The sequence below is a fragment of the Macaca nemestrina genome, chromosome 1, assembly GCF_043159975.1.
Source record: "Macaca nemestrina isolate mMacNem1 chromosome 1, mMacNem.hap1, whole genome shotgun sequence".
Classification (NCBI taxonomy): domain Eukaryota; kingdom Metazoa; phylum Chordata; class Mammalia; order Primates; family Cercopithecidae; genus Macaca; species Macaca nemestrina.
This window is the reverse complement of record NC_092125.1, coordinates 221055567-221069459: the sequence shown is the minus strand read 5'-3', so window position 1 is coordinate 221069459 and position 13893 is coordinate 221055567. Positions and strand designations below refer to the sequence as shown.

At 46.7% G+C, this 13893-nt stretch overlaps 1 protein-coding gene across 1 annotated transcript in view; it reads right to left on the bottom strand.

Annotated features, from left to right (window-relative positions):
• Positions 1-2315: 2315 nt before the first annotated feature.
• The window catches only part of LOC105473195 (leucine rich repeat containing 38), a 72253-nt gene continuing 60675 nt past the window's right edge, over positions 2316-13893 (bottom strand). Inside the window, exon 2 of the mRNA XM_071100452.1 lies at positions 2316-2682. Coding sequence (XP_070956553.1) covers positions 2510-2682 — 173 coding nt within the window. The 3' untranslated portion in view covers positions 2316-2509. The remainder of the gene's footprint in view (positions 2683-13893) is intronic.

The window sequence follows — 13893 nt, the reverse complement described above, 5'->3', positions numbered from 1 at the left end:
CCTGTGTCAAAAAGTAAATAAATAAATTGCTAAGAGGGTAAGTCCTGTGTTAAGTGTTAACATACACACACACACACGTACAACCTGTACAACCTGTACATCACATAATATATGTTACTTATATATTTATCAAATAGTAATGATAAAGGGACTGGGAGGAAACTTAGAGAGGTGACAGAAATATCACTGACCTTGATGGTGGTGATGGTTTCACGGGTTCACACTTACTCCCAAACTCACAAAGTTGTGTGTACAGCTTTTTACATGTCCATCATACAACGATAAAGCGATTTTAAAAAGAATAAATAGTTGTAAAAACAAAATGAGAAATTATCAACAGAGATAGTAGATGGTTGACAAAGCCTAAAATATTGACTATCTGACCCTTCACAGGAAGAGTCTCGGAAGGTTCCACTGCTGTGTTTGACAGAGTGATTTGATGACGGATTCATCAGACACAGGAGAATAGAGGAGGCTGGGAGACCAGGTAAGATGCTGCTCTACTTCTCCCGGTTCCAGCAAGGGAGAGCTTGAGCTAGGGAGGGTGATGATGGCCAGACTGCCAGACAAATGAGCACCCCCACCCAGGACCAGGTGCCTGTTGTCTCATTGTGGCTGATGGGATTGCTTTCTTCAACATCACCATCACGCCTTACAGGGAGATGAGGGACGTGCCAGGAGGCTGCCCATTCTATTGGGTCCCCCATCTCCAATTTGCATCAAAGGTTCTTCATCAAGTTCTATTCAAGATTTTTTTTAGTGATGTTCTGCTAAAACTATTTCAGTTGGAAATCATTGGCAGAAAGCCATAGTCCCCCTTTCATTTCCAGGAGCTGGAGGAGCTATTTTTGTTGTTGTTGTTGTTGTTGTTGTTGTTATTTTTTGAGACGGAGTCTCACTCTGTGGCCCAGGCTGAAGTACAGTGGTGAAATCTCGGCTCACTGCAACCTCTGCCTTCTGGGTTCAAGTTATTCTCCTGCCTCAGTCTCCTGAGTAGCTGGGATTCCAGGCGTGGCACGCCTGGCTAATTTTTGTGTTTTTATTAGAGTTGGGGTTTCACCATGTTGGCCAGGCTGGTTTCGAACTTCTGACCTGAACTGACCTGCCCTCCTTGGCCTCCCAAAGTGCTGGGATTACAGGCGTGAGCCACCACACTCAGCTGTCAGAGGAGCTGTTTCTAACAAAGGACTGCCAAGGAGTTCTATCTTCCTGCCCACTCTTTCCAGAGCTCTTGGCTTCTGGGTGGTTCTAGATGTTGATGGTGGGATAGCATGGTATAGTGGCCTCCGAATGGATGTGTCTCACTGGGCACCAGCTTCCCCTGTGAGCACAAGCGCTCCCCAAGGGAAAAACAGGGACAGAAGGGCTTGTCTGGGATGGAGGTTTGGAAGCTGTGTGACAGGTACCTGGCTTGTGGCAGCAGGAGCTCACCAGGTAATTATTATTATGATTATTTTCATCTTCTTTATGGCTGACATCAGCCTAACACGTACGTCTATAACCACATGACTTGAAGAATACCAGGGTTTAAAGAGATCTGTGCAGGCCAGGCACGGTGGCTCACACCTATAATCCTAGCACTTTGGGAGGCCGAGGTGGGCAGATCACTTGAGGTCAGGAGTTCGAGACCAGCCTGGCCAACATGGTGAAACCCTGTCTCTATCTACTAAAAATTAAAAAATTAGCCAGGTGTGGTGGTGCACGCCTGTAACACCAGCTACTCGTGAGGCTGAGGCAGGAGAATCACTTGAATCCAGGAGGCAGAGGTTGCAGCGAGCTGAGATCGTGCCACTAGACTCCAGCCTGGGCGACAGAGCAAGACTCTGTCTCAAAAAATAAAAATAAATAAATAAATAAATACAATTAAAGAGATCTGCGCAATATGAATCCCCAGGGCCTGAACCCAGCCCCATCTCTATAGTGATTTATAACAATTAGTTTGGGGCCCAGTTGGAATGGGCTGCCTCGCAAAACGTTGCAGGTGGGAGGCCGAGGTGGACGGATCACTTGAGGATAGAAGTTCGAGACCAGCCTGGGCAACATGGTGAAACCCTGTCTCTACCAAAAATATAAAAATTAAGCCAGGCGCGCTCCTGTAATCCCAGCTACCGGGGAGGCTAAGGCAGGGAATTGTTTGAACCCAGGAGGCGGAGGTTGCAGTGAGCCGAGATCGTGCCGCTGCACTCCAGCCTGGGTGACAGAGCGAGACTCCATCTCAAATAATAATAATAATAATAATAATAATAATAATAATAATAATAGTAATGTTGCAGGTGGTGCTCAGGCAGAAACCCTGCCATATCACCAATCATCAATGGCCAACCCCACCTAGAAATCCAGAGGGCAGAGCAGCTGGTTCCCTTTGGGAGGGTGAAATCCCAGTGAGTAGGAATACTTAGAATCATTTAGAGCCATCATCTTCTACTTGCTGACTCTGGGCTTCCCACAGCTCTTCTGATTTTGCTTCTATCTCAACGTTTCCCCCGCGTCTTTTCTTCCAGACCAAACATCATGAATTCTTTCTGCATTTGCTGTCTGCTGTTTGCATATTCTCCGATGGTGAATATCTTTTTGTTCTTTCTGTCAGGACTTGCTTGTAAAGGGACTTGCTAGCCAGCTCCTGAGGCTGGGGATGGGCTGCCAGCTGCTGGCTTTGTGTAAAGATGAAGGATTGCAGGACTTCTGTGAGGCACAAGGAGAAAGAGGAGACAGCAGCCATCAATTCTCGGTTATATATAACTGTCCACCCGCAGCGGAACCAGCCCTGCCAGGGCCCAGGCAGCTTTGCTCGCTTTTTCTAGGGCCCCACTCCAGAGGGTGGGGCTAGAGAGAAGGGGAGACGGGGCTCTAGGTCCCTCTGCTCAGCAGGGCTGAATGCTTAGCTTCTCAGAACAGAATTCTCCACCTTGCTACTTACATCTTGTTCTTTGAATTTATCCCACCTCTTCAGCTTGGAGAGGGGCAAGAGGGAGAAGTTAGGTTGAACAGAACTGAGTTGAAGCACACTCATTGGCTGTGTGACTTTGGGGAAGACACTTAACCTCTCTGAGCTGATTTTTTCCATCTGTTAAATAAGCTTAAATATTTCTCTTTCATGGGAGTATTGTAAGGATTAAATGGGTTATGTGTGTATCTGTATACGTGTATATGTGTGTATATACACAGTTGGTTCTTCTTATTTGAAGTCATCATGTTTTCTTCTTCTTCTTTTTTTTTTTTTTTTTTGAGACAGAGTCTTGCTCTATCACCCAGGCTAGAGTGCAGTGGCGCGATCTTGGCTCACTGCAAGCTCTGCCTCCCGGGTTCACGCCATTCTCCTGCCTCAGCCCCCTGAGGAGCTGGGACTACAGGCACCTGCCACCATGCCCAGCTAATTTTTTTTGTATTTTTTAGTAGACACAGGGTTTCACTGTGTTAGCCAGGATGGTCGCGATCTCCTGACCTCGTGATCCACCTGCCTTGGCCTCCCAAAGTGCTGGGATTACAGGCATGAGCCACCACGCCTGGCCAAAATCATCATGTTTTATAAAGTCATCTCGAACACTGAATTATGAAATATTATACTTGTTTCCCTAGTAGAAACATAGGGCTAGGTTCTTTGAGCCTCTGGTCACATTTTTATCTATCAATACACAGCCTTGTTTTATGTATGTTACTGTTTAAAAATACCTTATTTAGTATATATCGTTGTTTCATTAACATTGAACTTCCCTACAGCACTATAACTCATGCCTGGTTAAAATTTTTTTTCTCACAATAGAACGAGACTCCGTCTCAAAAATAAATAAATAAATAAATAAATATAAACAAAAAAAATTTAATGAAAATATGTGCATCCAGGTATGTTTCTACTTCTGAGGGTTATGTAGTCTTCACTTTTTTTTTTTTTTTTTTTGAGATGGAGTTTCGCTCTTGTTACCCAGGCTGGAGTGCAGTGGTGCGATCTCAGCTCACCACAACCTCCACCTCCCGGGTTCAAGCAATTCTCTTGCCTCAGCCTCCCGAACAGCTGGGATTACAGGTGTGTGCTACCACGCTTGGCTAGTTTTGTATTTTTAGTAGGGAGAAGGTTTCTCCATGTTGGTCTGGCTGGTCTCAAACTCCCAACCTCAGGTGATCCACCTGCCTTGGCCTCCCAAAGTGCTGGGATTACAGGTGTGAGCCACCACGCCCAGCCTAATAGTCTTCATTTTTTTTTTTTTTTTTTTTTTTGAGATGGAGTCTCGCTCTGTCGCCCAGGCTGGAGTGCAGTGGCCGGATCTCAGCTCACTGCAAGCTCTGCCTCCCGGGTTTACGCCATTCTCCTGCCTCAGCCTCCCGAGTAGCTGGGACTATAGGCGCCTGCCACCTCGCCCAGCTAGTTTTTTTTGTATTTTTTTTAAGTAGAGACGGGATTTTTTCACCGGGTTAGCCAGGATGGTCTCGATCTCCTGACCTTGTGATCCGCCCGTCTCGGCCTCCCAAAGTGATGGGATTACAGGCTTGAGCCACCGCGCCCGGCCATAGTCTTCATTTTTAAATTAATTTTTTTTTGAGAGCATGTCTGGCTCTGTTGCCCAGGCTGGAGTGCAGTGGCATGATCTCGGCTCACTGCAACCTCTGTCTCCTGGGCTAAAATGATTCTCCTGCCTCAGCCTCCCTAGTAGCTGGGATTACAAGTGCACAGCACCACACCTGGCTAATTTTTGTTTTTTGTTTTTTTTTTTAGTAGAGACGGGGTTTCACCATGTTGGGCAGGCTGGTCTTGAACTTCTGACCTCAAGTGATCCGTCTGCCTCAACCTCCCAAAATGTGATTACACACGTTTGCGCCACCATGCCTGGCCAATGTAGTCATTTATCCTAGTTGATTAAAACTGAACCAGGGAGGTACCAGTCAGTGGCTTCATTATCATCAACTTGGTGACTAAGGTCAAGCTTTTAGAATCTTCTAGAATAAATAATGTCTTACACCTCTAATCATATACACAGGTTTAAAAAAAAAAATCTTTAACATAGGCTGGGCACGGTGGCTCATGCCTGTAATCCCAGCACTTGGGGAGTCCGAGGCAGGGGGATCACCTGAGGTCTGGAGTTTGAAGCCAGCCTGACCAACCTGGAGAAATCCCATCTCAAAAACACAAAAATTAGGCCAGGCGCTGTGGCTCATGCCTATAATCCCAGCACTTTGGGAGGCTGAGGCGGGAGGATCACGAGGTCAGGAGATCGAGACCATCCTGGCTAATACGGTGAAACCCCGTCTCTACTAAAAATACAAAAAATTAGCCGGGCGTGGTGGCGGGCGCCTGTAGTCCCAGCTACTCAGGAGGCTGAGGCAGGAGAATGGCGTGAACCCAGGAGGCGGCGCTTGCAGTGAGCCGAGATCACGCTACTGCACTCCAGCCTGGGCGACAGAGTGAGACTCCATCCCCCAAAAAAAAAAAAAAAATTAGCCAGGTGTGGTGGTGCATGCCTGTAATACCAGGTATTTGGGAGGCTGAGGCAGGAGAACCACTTGAACCCGGGAGGCGGAAGTTGCAGTGAACTGAGATCACACCATTGCACTCCAGCCTGGGCAACAAGAGCAAAATTCCATCTGAAAAAAAAAAAAATCTATAACATGTAGTTTCCTATAACAAACATTCCTAGGTTGTAAGTCACAGTCCTTACATCATCTATCATAACAAATTTTTACTATTATAAGAAGGAGGTTCCTCTCTTGGTGAACAGACAACATACAGAATAAACTTAAATTTAACATAAATATGAAATGGTAACTGGAATGCACAGACTTACTGATCTCCACAAAAGCAAACTGTTCACTGAGTCCTTTGCATTCTCAAAATCAGAGTATTATGTTCTCTTGAGTGTCCTGCTACAGTAATCTCTAATCATAATTTATATTCAGGCTAAATTCAAGATACATGGGGCTTGTCATTTTTTTTAATTCTATAGTGCAAAGCACAAACTTTTTCTTTTTTCTTTTTTTTTTTGAGACGGAATCTTGCTCTGTTCCCCAGGCTGGAGTGTAGTGGTGCGATCTCAGCTCACTGCAACCCCTGCCTCCCAGATTTAAGCAATTCTCCCTGCCTCAGCCTCCTGAGTAGCTGGGATTACAGGCACCTGCCACCCTGCCCAGCTAATTTTTTGTATTTTTATTAGAGACGGGGTTTTGCCATGTTGGCCAGGCTGGTCTCAAACTCCTGACCTCAGGTGATCTGCCCACCTCGGCCTCCCAAAGTGCTAGAATTACAAGTGTGAACCACCATGCCTAGCCTTTTCTTTTTTTTTTTTCTTTTTTTTTTTTTTTCTGAGACAGAGTCTCTCTCTGTCGCCCAGGCTGGAGTGCAGTGGTGCAATCTTGGCTCACTGCAACCTCCACCTCCTGGGTTCAAGCGATTCTTCTGCCTCAGCCTCCCGAGTAACTAGGATTACAGGTGCCCGCCACCACGCCCGGCTAGTTTTTGCATTTTTAGTAGAGATGGGGTTTCACCATGTTGGTTAGGCTGGTCTCCAACTCCTGACCTCGGGTGATCCACTCGCCTCGGCCTCCCAAAGTGCTGGGATTACAGGTGTGAGCCACTGCACCTGGCCCAAACTTTCTTTTTTACTAGTTTAGGCAAATGACTATTTCTTTTTTTTTTTTTTTTTTTTTTTTTTGAGATGGAGTCTCGCTTTGTCGCCCAGGCTGGAGTGCAGTGGCCGGATCTCAGCTCACTGCAAGCTCCGCCTCCCAGGTTTACGCCATTCTCCTGCCTCAGCCTCCCGAGTAGCTGGGACTACAGGCGCCCACCACCTCGCCCGGCTAGTTTTTTGTATTTTTAGTAGAGACGGGGTTTCACCATATTAGCCAGGATGGTCTCGATCTCCTGACCTCGTGATCCGCCCGTCTCGGCCTCCCAAAGTGCTGGGATTACAGGCTTGAGCCACCGCGCCCGGCCGGCAAATGACTATTTCAAGGCAGTTGCATGGTGGGCATTTCATAAATATTTTGGACTGAATCAATGAGTGGTTGAATGAATGAACACATGAGAATCGAGGGATAGTTTCAACTAAAGCTTGCAGAAAGGAATTTGAAAGCTTTTTGCAAAGAGGAAAAGGACTATTGATTTTAAGGGCTAGCCTGGTCCAGTGAATACCCCCAGCATCTTGGATTTTTGGAGCCGGGATCTCTTCTGTACAAAGCGTTTGAAGAGTATCCAGTGCCTATCACCGTTCATTCTCGTGACTGCCTTAGGTGAACATCTACTTTCAAGACCTTCACTTCCAACTCAGAGCAAGATGCAGGGGTCACCCCGAGTGTCTGGACTAGATATTGGCCCTGTATCTGCTAGGTGTCATAAATCAGAGCTCTGGTCACCCTCTGAACAGAGAACAAAGAAGCCACCAACATCACATCTGTCACCCTGGTGCTCGGAACTGTCATAACTGCCGGCCAGTGTGACTCAGGCGTGACCACATTCTCAGTGTAACAAATCCCCCAGGATGAGGCATGGCTTTCAGCAAGAGCTAGAGAAGAGGCAATGCAGAAGGAGCTACCCACAGGGCTCGAAGCCAGAGCAACAGAAGTCAGTGGTCACGAAACACCCTTTGCCCTTTGACCGATTGCAAGGTTTGGACCTCTGCAGACTCTTCTGAAGATACCCTAACCCTCAAAAGGGGATTGTAGATGTGATTGTAACAATAATAATTAATGTCTAAACAGTTATTTCCTTTTTTTTTTTTTTTTTTTTGAGACAAAGTTTCACTCTTGTTGCCCAGGCTGGAGTGCAATGGCACGATCTCAGCTCACTGAAACTTCTGCCTCCCGGGTTCAAGTGATTCTCCTGCCTCAGTCTCCTGAGTAGCTGGGATCACAGGCATGTGCCGCCACACCCAGCTAATTTTGTATTTTTTGTAGAGACAAGTTTTCTCCACGTTGGTCAGGCTGGACTCGAACTCCTGACCTCAGGTGATCCACCCACCTCGGCCTCCCAAAGTGCTGGGATTACAGGTGTGAGCCACCACGCCCAGCCTCTAAACAGTTATTTCTAAGGAAGAAAGGATTTGACCTTCTTGCCGTGGCCAAGGTTCTCAACCTCTCTCTGCCTGTTTCCCCAACTGTAAAATATGGAAAATAGAGTAATCCACCTTGTAGTGTTGTTGTGAGAATTAAATGAACAAATTGCACACAGCACTTAGAGCAATGCATGCTCAGTGCACAGTAGGTGTTATCTGTTGTTATTATTTGTGTGCGTGTACAGAAAAATTGGAACAAATTATTATTATTATTATTATTATTATTATTATGAGACAGGATATCCCTTTGACACCCAGGCTAGAGTACAATGGCACAAACACGATTTACTGCAGTCTTGACCTCCCAGGCTCAAGCGATCCTGCTGTCTCAGCCTCCCAAGTAGCTAGGACTACAGGTGTGCCACCCTGCCTCGCTAATATTACAATATTATTTCTGTTTTGAGGCTCAGGACAGAGCCTTGTGGTTCCCTATCATTTTACAGCCATCTTGCTGAGTTAGGCAGAGTGGGAAGAATGCGTGATCTTTTTTTTTTTTTTTTTGAGACGGAGTCTCGCTCTGTCGCCCAGCCCAGGCTGGAGTGCAGTGGCGCGATCTCGGCTCACTGCAAGCTCCGCCTCCCGGGTTCACGCCATTCTCCTGCCTCAGCCTCCCGAGTAGCTGGGACTACAGGCGCCCACAACCGCGCCCGGCTAATTTTTTGTATTTTTAGTAGAGACGGGGTTTCACCGTGGTCTTGATCTCCTGACCTTGTGATCCGCCCGCCTCGGCCTTCCAAAGTGCTGGGTTTACAGGCGTGAGCCTCCGCGCCCGGCCCTAGAATGCGTGATCTTTTCTTCACAGTTGAGGAAACTGGCTGTATTGGTGTCATCGGTATCTCCTGTTCCTCCCCTCCCCGCCTCTCAAGGGGTTTGTCTGGAGCCACAGTGTCTGCAGAATTCTCTTGGTGTTCTCCCTGCTGCCGACCTCTGGGAGGCAGTGAGCTCACTAAGAAGAAAAAGAACCTCAATGTCCGGCAAAGAAATCTCCGAGCTGGCTACCAAAGAACCAAACAAATCCGAGTGTAAACGCTTTCAGGGCCAGATGGTGGTGGCAGTTTTCCAATCTGAGATTATCCAAGAGTATAAACCCCTAGGTTCCTCCAGCAACTCAGACAGGGAGTTGGCTCAGACAGTTCCTCCTATTGGCAATGTTCCTAATGAGTAAGTGTGAACTCCGTGACCTTGCCCTTACTCCACAGAATTAATGGGTGACGATTCTTTTCTGTGCATTGACTAAGAAAGCCTTAGCTCCCATCTTTCAGATGCCCACACTGAGGCCTGGTGCAACGAAGGCCAGACAACTTCGCTTTTTTTTTTTTTTTGACATGGAGTCTCGCTCTGTCGCCCAGGCTGGAGTGCAGTGGTGTGATGTCCGCTCGCTGCAAGCTCTGCCTCCCGGGTTCACACCATTTTCCCGCCTCAGCCTGCCCAGCAGCTGGAACTACGGGCGCACGCCACCACACCCAGCTACTTTTTTTTTATTTTTAGTAGAGATGGGGTTTCACCATATTAGCCAGGTTGGTCTCAATCTCCTGACCTTGTGATCTGCCCGCCTCGGCCTCCCAAAGTGCTGGGGTTACAGGCGTGAGCCACCGCGCCCGGCCTCATAACTTTGCTTTTCAATCTGATCAGGGTTACCAAATTCAAATTCAAAATATCACTTCCAAATTTGATTCACTTCATATCCAGTAAAGCCACAATGAGTATAAGTATGTCTTAAATATTGGAAGAGATATACTAAAAAAGTTAGTTTTTTTTGTTTTTGTTTTTGTTTTTGTTTTTGAGACAGAGTCTCACTCTGTCACCCAGGCTGGAGTGCAATGGCACCATCTCAGCTCACTGCAAGCTCTGCCTCCCAGGTTCATGCCATTCTTCTGCCTCGGCCTCCCAAGTAGCTGGGACTACAGGCGTGAATCACTGCACCAGGCCAGTAATTCTTTAAAATTTGAATTCAACTGGGAGTTGTGTCTTTTATCTGGAAACTACATCTGCTTGTACCTCCATTAAGCTGGTTGTTTTAGGCAGTAGAACAAAAAGAAAAATACTAGAAGGTGCTAGACCAGTGTGTGAGCTCTGAGCTTAATCTACCTGGGTTTAAATTCTAGATCTATATCTGGGGATGGTGGCTCACGCCTGTAATCCCAGCACTTTGGGAGGCTGAGGCAGGTGGATCACTTGAGGTCAGGAGTTTGAGACCAGCCCGGCCAACATGGCAAAACCCCACCTCTACTAAAAATACAAAATTTGGCCGGGCATGGTGGCAGGTGCCTGTAATCCCAGCTACTTGGGAGGCTGAGGCAGTAGAATGACTTGAACCTGGGAGGCAGAGGTTGTAGTGAATCAAGATTGTACCTCTGCACTCCAGCCTAGGGAACAGAGCAAGACTCTGTATCAAAAAAAAAAAAAAAAGAAAAAATCTAGATTTACCCTTTTCGAGCTTTGTGACACTGGATGAGCTATTTACCCTCTCTGTGTCTCTTGTGTAAAATGGAAATAATAATTGTACTTTCAGGGCTTTGTGGCAAATTAAATAGTACCCATAATGCATATAGTAGGCACTCGACAGGTGATATTATTATTTAGAGTATCGGGCAAGCTAGGATATTATGTAACTATGTCTGGGGTTCAGCTTCACTTCCAGTCTTCCCTTAGTTTTCATTGTCATTTGCTGACAATCCCAGACCCCTCACACGCAGGCACAGAGGGCAATGACCTCATTAGGACTATGTTCGATAATGTCCTAAATCAAGCTTGTCCAACCTATGGCCCACAGACCACATGGGGCTCAGGATGGCTTTGAATGTGGCCCAACACAAATTTGTAAACTTTCTTAAAATATTATGAGATTTGTTTGTGACTTTTTTTTTTTTTTTTAGCTTATCAGCTATCGTTAGTGTATTTAATTTAATTCAATTAATTTATTTACTTTTTTGAGACAGAATCCCATGCTGTTGCCCAGACTGGAGTGTAGTGGCACGACCTCGGCACACTGCAACATCTGCCTCCTGGGTTCAAGCAATTTCCGGCTAATTTTTGTGTTTTTGGTAGAGATGGGGTTTCACCAGGTTGGCCAGGCTGGTCTCAAACTCCTGACCTCAAGTGATTCACTTGCCTCGGCCTCCGAAAGTGCTAGGATTACAGGCGTGAGCCACTGCGCCCAGCCATTAGTGTATTTTATATGTGGCCCAAGATAATTCTTCTTCTATTGTGGCCCAAGGAAGCCAAAAGACCGAACACCTCTGTGTATAAATGCTAAACCCCATGCCCAGTCTTGGAGTCATAAAAGCAGCTCGGGGCTGGTAGATGGGAGACCTCAGAAGAGAGTTCTGGATGCCTCTCAATACCCAGTCTCCCCCTCTTCTCAGTTGAAACACAACAATAACAACATTTCAGGCAGTCACATAACTCCCCAGCTAAACGACATTTCCCAGCCTCCCTTAAAGGAGTTATGGCCTGAAGGCCAAGTTCAAAACAGTAAGAAACCCAAGTGTTGTGTGGAACTTTGGGGAAGTCCTCTTTTGAAAACTTTTTAATTAATTAATTAATTTATTATTATTATTATGTTTAGGGGAAATGGAGTCTCACTCTGTCACCCAGGCTGGAGGGCAGTGGCATGATCTCGGCCCACTGCAACCTCTGCCTCCTGAGTTCAAGCAATTCTCCTGCCTCAGCCTCCCTAGTAGCTGGGATTACAGGTGCCTGCCACCACGCCCGGCTAATTTTTGTATCTTTAATAGAGACAGGGTTTCACCATGTTGGCCAGGCTGGTCTCCAACTCCTGACCTCAGGCGATCCACCCACCTCAGCCTCCCAAAGTGCTGGGATGACAGGCATGAGCCACTGGAAGTCCTCTTAAAAGGGAGTGGGGATTCCCTACCCCTCTTTCCCTTCAGTTCTTTCTTCTTGCTGACTAGGATGGTGACGTGATGACTGGAGTACAAGCAGCCATCTTGGACCATGAGGTTCCTGGAAGCCAGAGCCACAGTGAAAAAAAGCCTGGGCTCCTGGAATTGTGGAGTGGCCAAGAAGCCCTCTACTGACCACCCAGTCTGAGAGGGAAAGAAGCTTCTGTCTCATTCAAGCCACTGTTATATTTTTTGTTGTTTGCTTGTCTGTTATTATTTGTAGCCAGACTGAATCCTGAGTAATACACGGGGATTTTCCTCCTGCTTCACCATTAACCAGCGTTATTTATTTATTTATTTATTTATTTTGAGACAAGGTCTCACTCTGTCGCTCAGGCTGGAGTGCAGTGGTGCAATCTTGGTCCACTGCAACCTCCGCCTCCCAGGTTCAAGCGATTCTCCCACCTCAAGCTCCCGAGTAGCTGTGATTACAGGCACGCGCCACCACGCTCAGCTAATTTTTGTATTTTTAGTAGACACAAGGTTTCATCATGTTGGTCAGGCTGGTCTCAAACTCCTGGCCTCAAGTGATCCACCCACTTCGGCCTCCCAAAGTGTTGGGATTATAGGCGTGAGCCACTGCGCCCAGCCACCATTAACCAGCTTTATAACTTTACCGCAGTCATTTTACCTCTTTATGCTCAATTTGCACATCAGCAAAACAATGTGGGAATAAATTAGAAATGAAGTAACTTTCTTGTTCTAAAATCCTGATTCCAATCAATCTGAGACATAAGCCTTCCATAGCCTGTATTCGTAGGGTCATTTTCTTAAGGTAGATGGAAAGTAAGATGTGGATGTCACGGAGATGCCCCAGGGATGCTGCTCAGTGCCAGTTGTAGCAGAGAAGATGCCCAATGCCTGTTTTCTGGACAAACGGAAGGAACTTGTGCCAGCGTGTGGTCAGAAAGCCACTAGTGGGCTTTATGATGAATCGGAAGGATGACAGCCTTTGTCCTGGCCAAAGAAAGCCACTGTTCTTGCCTCAGGAACCCGGGGATGGAGCAGGGTAACTGTTGAAAGCGAAGGTTTCTTATGCAAGAAAGCCAGAGATTGCTCAAACTAGACCACAGGCATAGATGCCCAGAGGAGGGAGTTCCAGGACACCTTGAAAAATAGACCTTATAGGTACAGCCCGTCCAATGCCCCTACTCCCAGCAGCAGGTGAGGCTTCCCTGATAGGGGGAGGGATGTAGCCCAGAAAGGGGTGGGGTTTCAGTTCAAGAGAAGGGCTTCCTTGCCCGGGTGACTCTAGGGCCAGGGGTTCCTCCATCAATAGGTGTCCTCTCTGTTTTGGAAGTTCTAGTTGTTTTATTTTATTTTATTTTATTTTATTTTATTTTATTTTATTTTATTTTATTTTTTGAGATGAAGTCTTACTCTGTCATCCAGGCTGGAGTGCAGTGGTGCAATCTCAGCTCACCGCAACCTCCGCCTCCCACATTCAAACAATTCTCCTGCCTCAGCCTCCGGAGTAGCTGGGATTACAGGCGTGCCCCACTGTACCCGACTAATTGCTGTATTTTTTTTTTTAAGAATATTTATTCAAGACTTGGCAGGGTGAGGCGCTTATGCTTGTAATCCCAACGATTTGGGAGGCTGAGGCAGGTAGATTGCTTGAGCCCAGGAATTCACGACCAGCCTGAACAACATGGCAAAACCTGTCTCTACAAAATATAGAAAAAAATAGTGAGGCATGGCAGCACGTGCCTGTAGTCCCAGCTACTTGGGAGGCAGAGGTGGGAGGATCACATGAGCTCAGGAAGTGAGGGCTGCAGTGAGCTGTGATCGAGCCCCTGCACTCCAGCCTGAGTGACAAAGTGAGACTCTGTCTCAAAAAAAAAAAAAAAAAAATTGCTATCTTCCCTTTCCATATGGGAATTGCATGGAACTATTAGAAACAAGACTTGGGGTTAAGCTGGCCAAGGAGATCCAGAAGTGCTTCTTGTTTC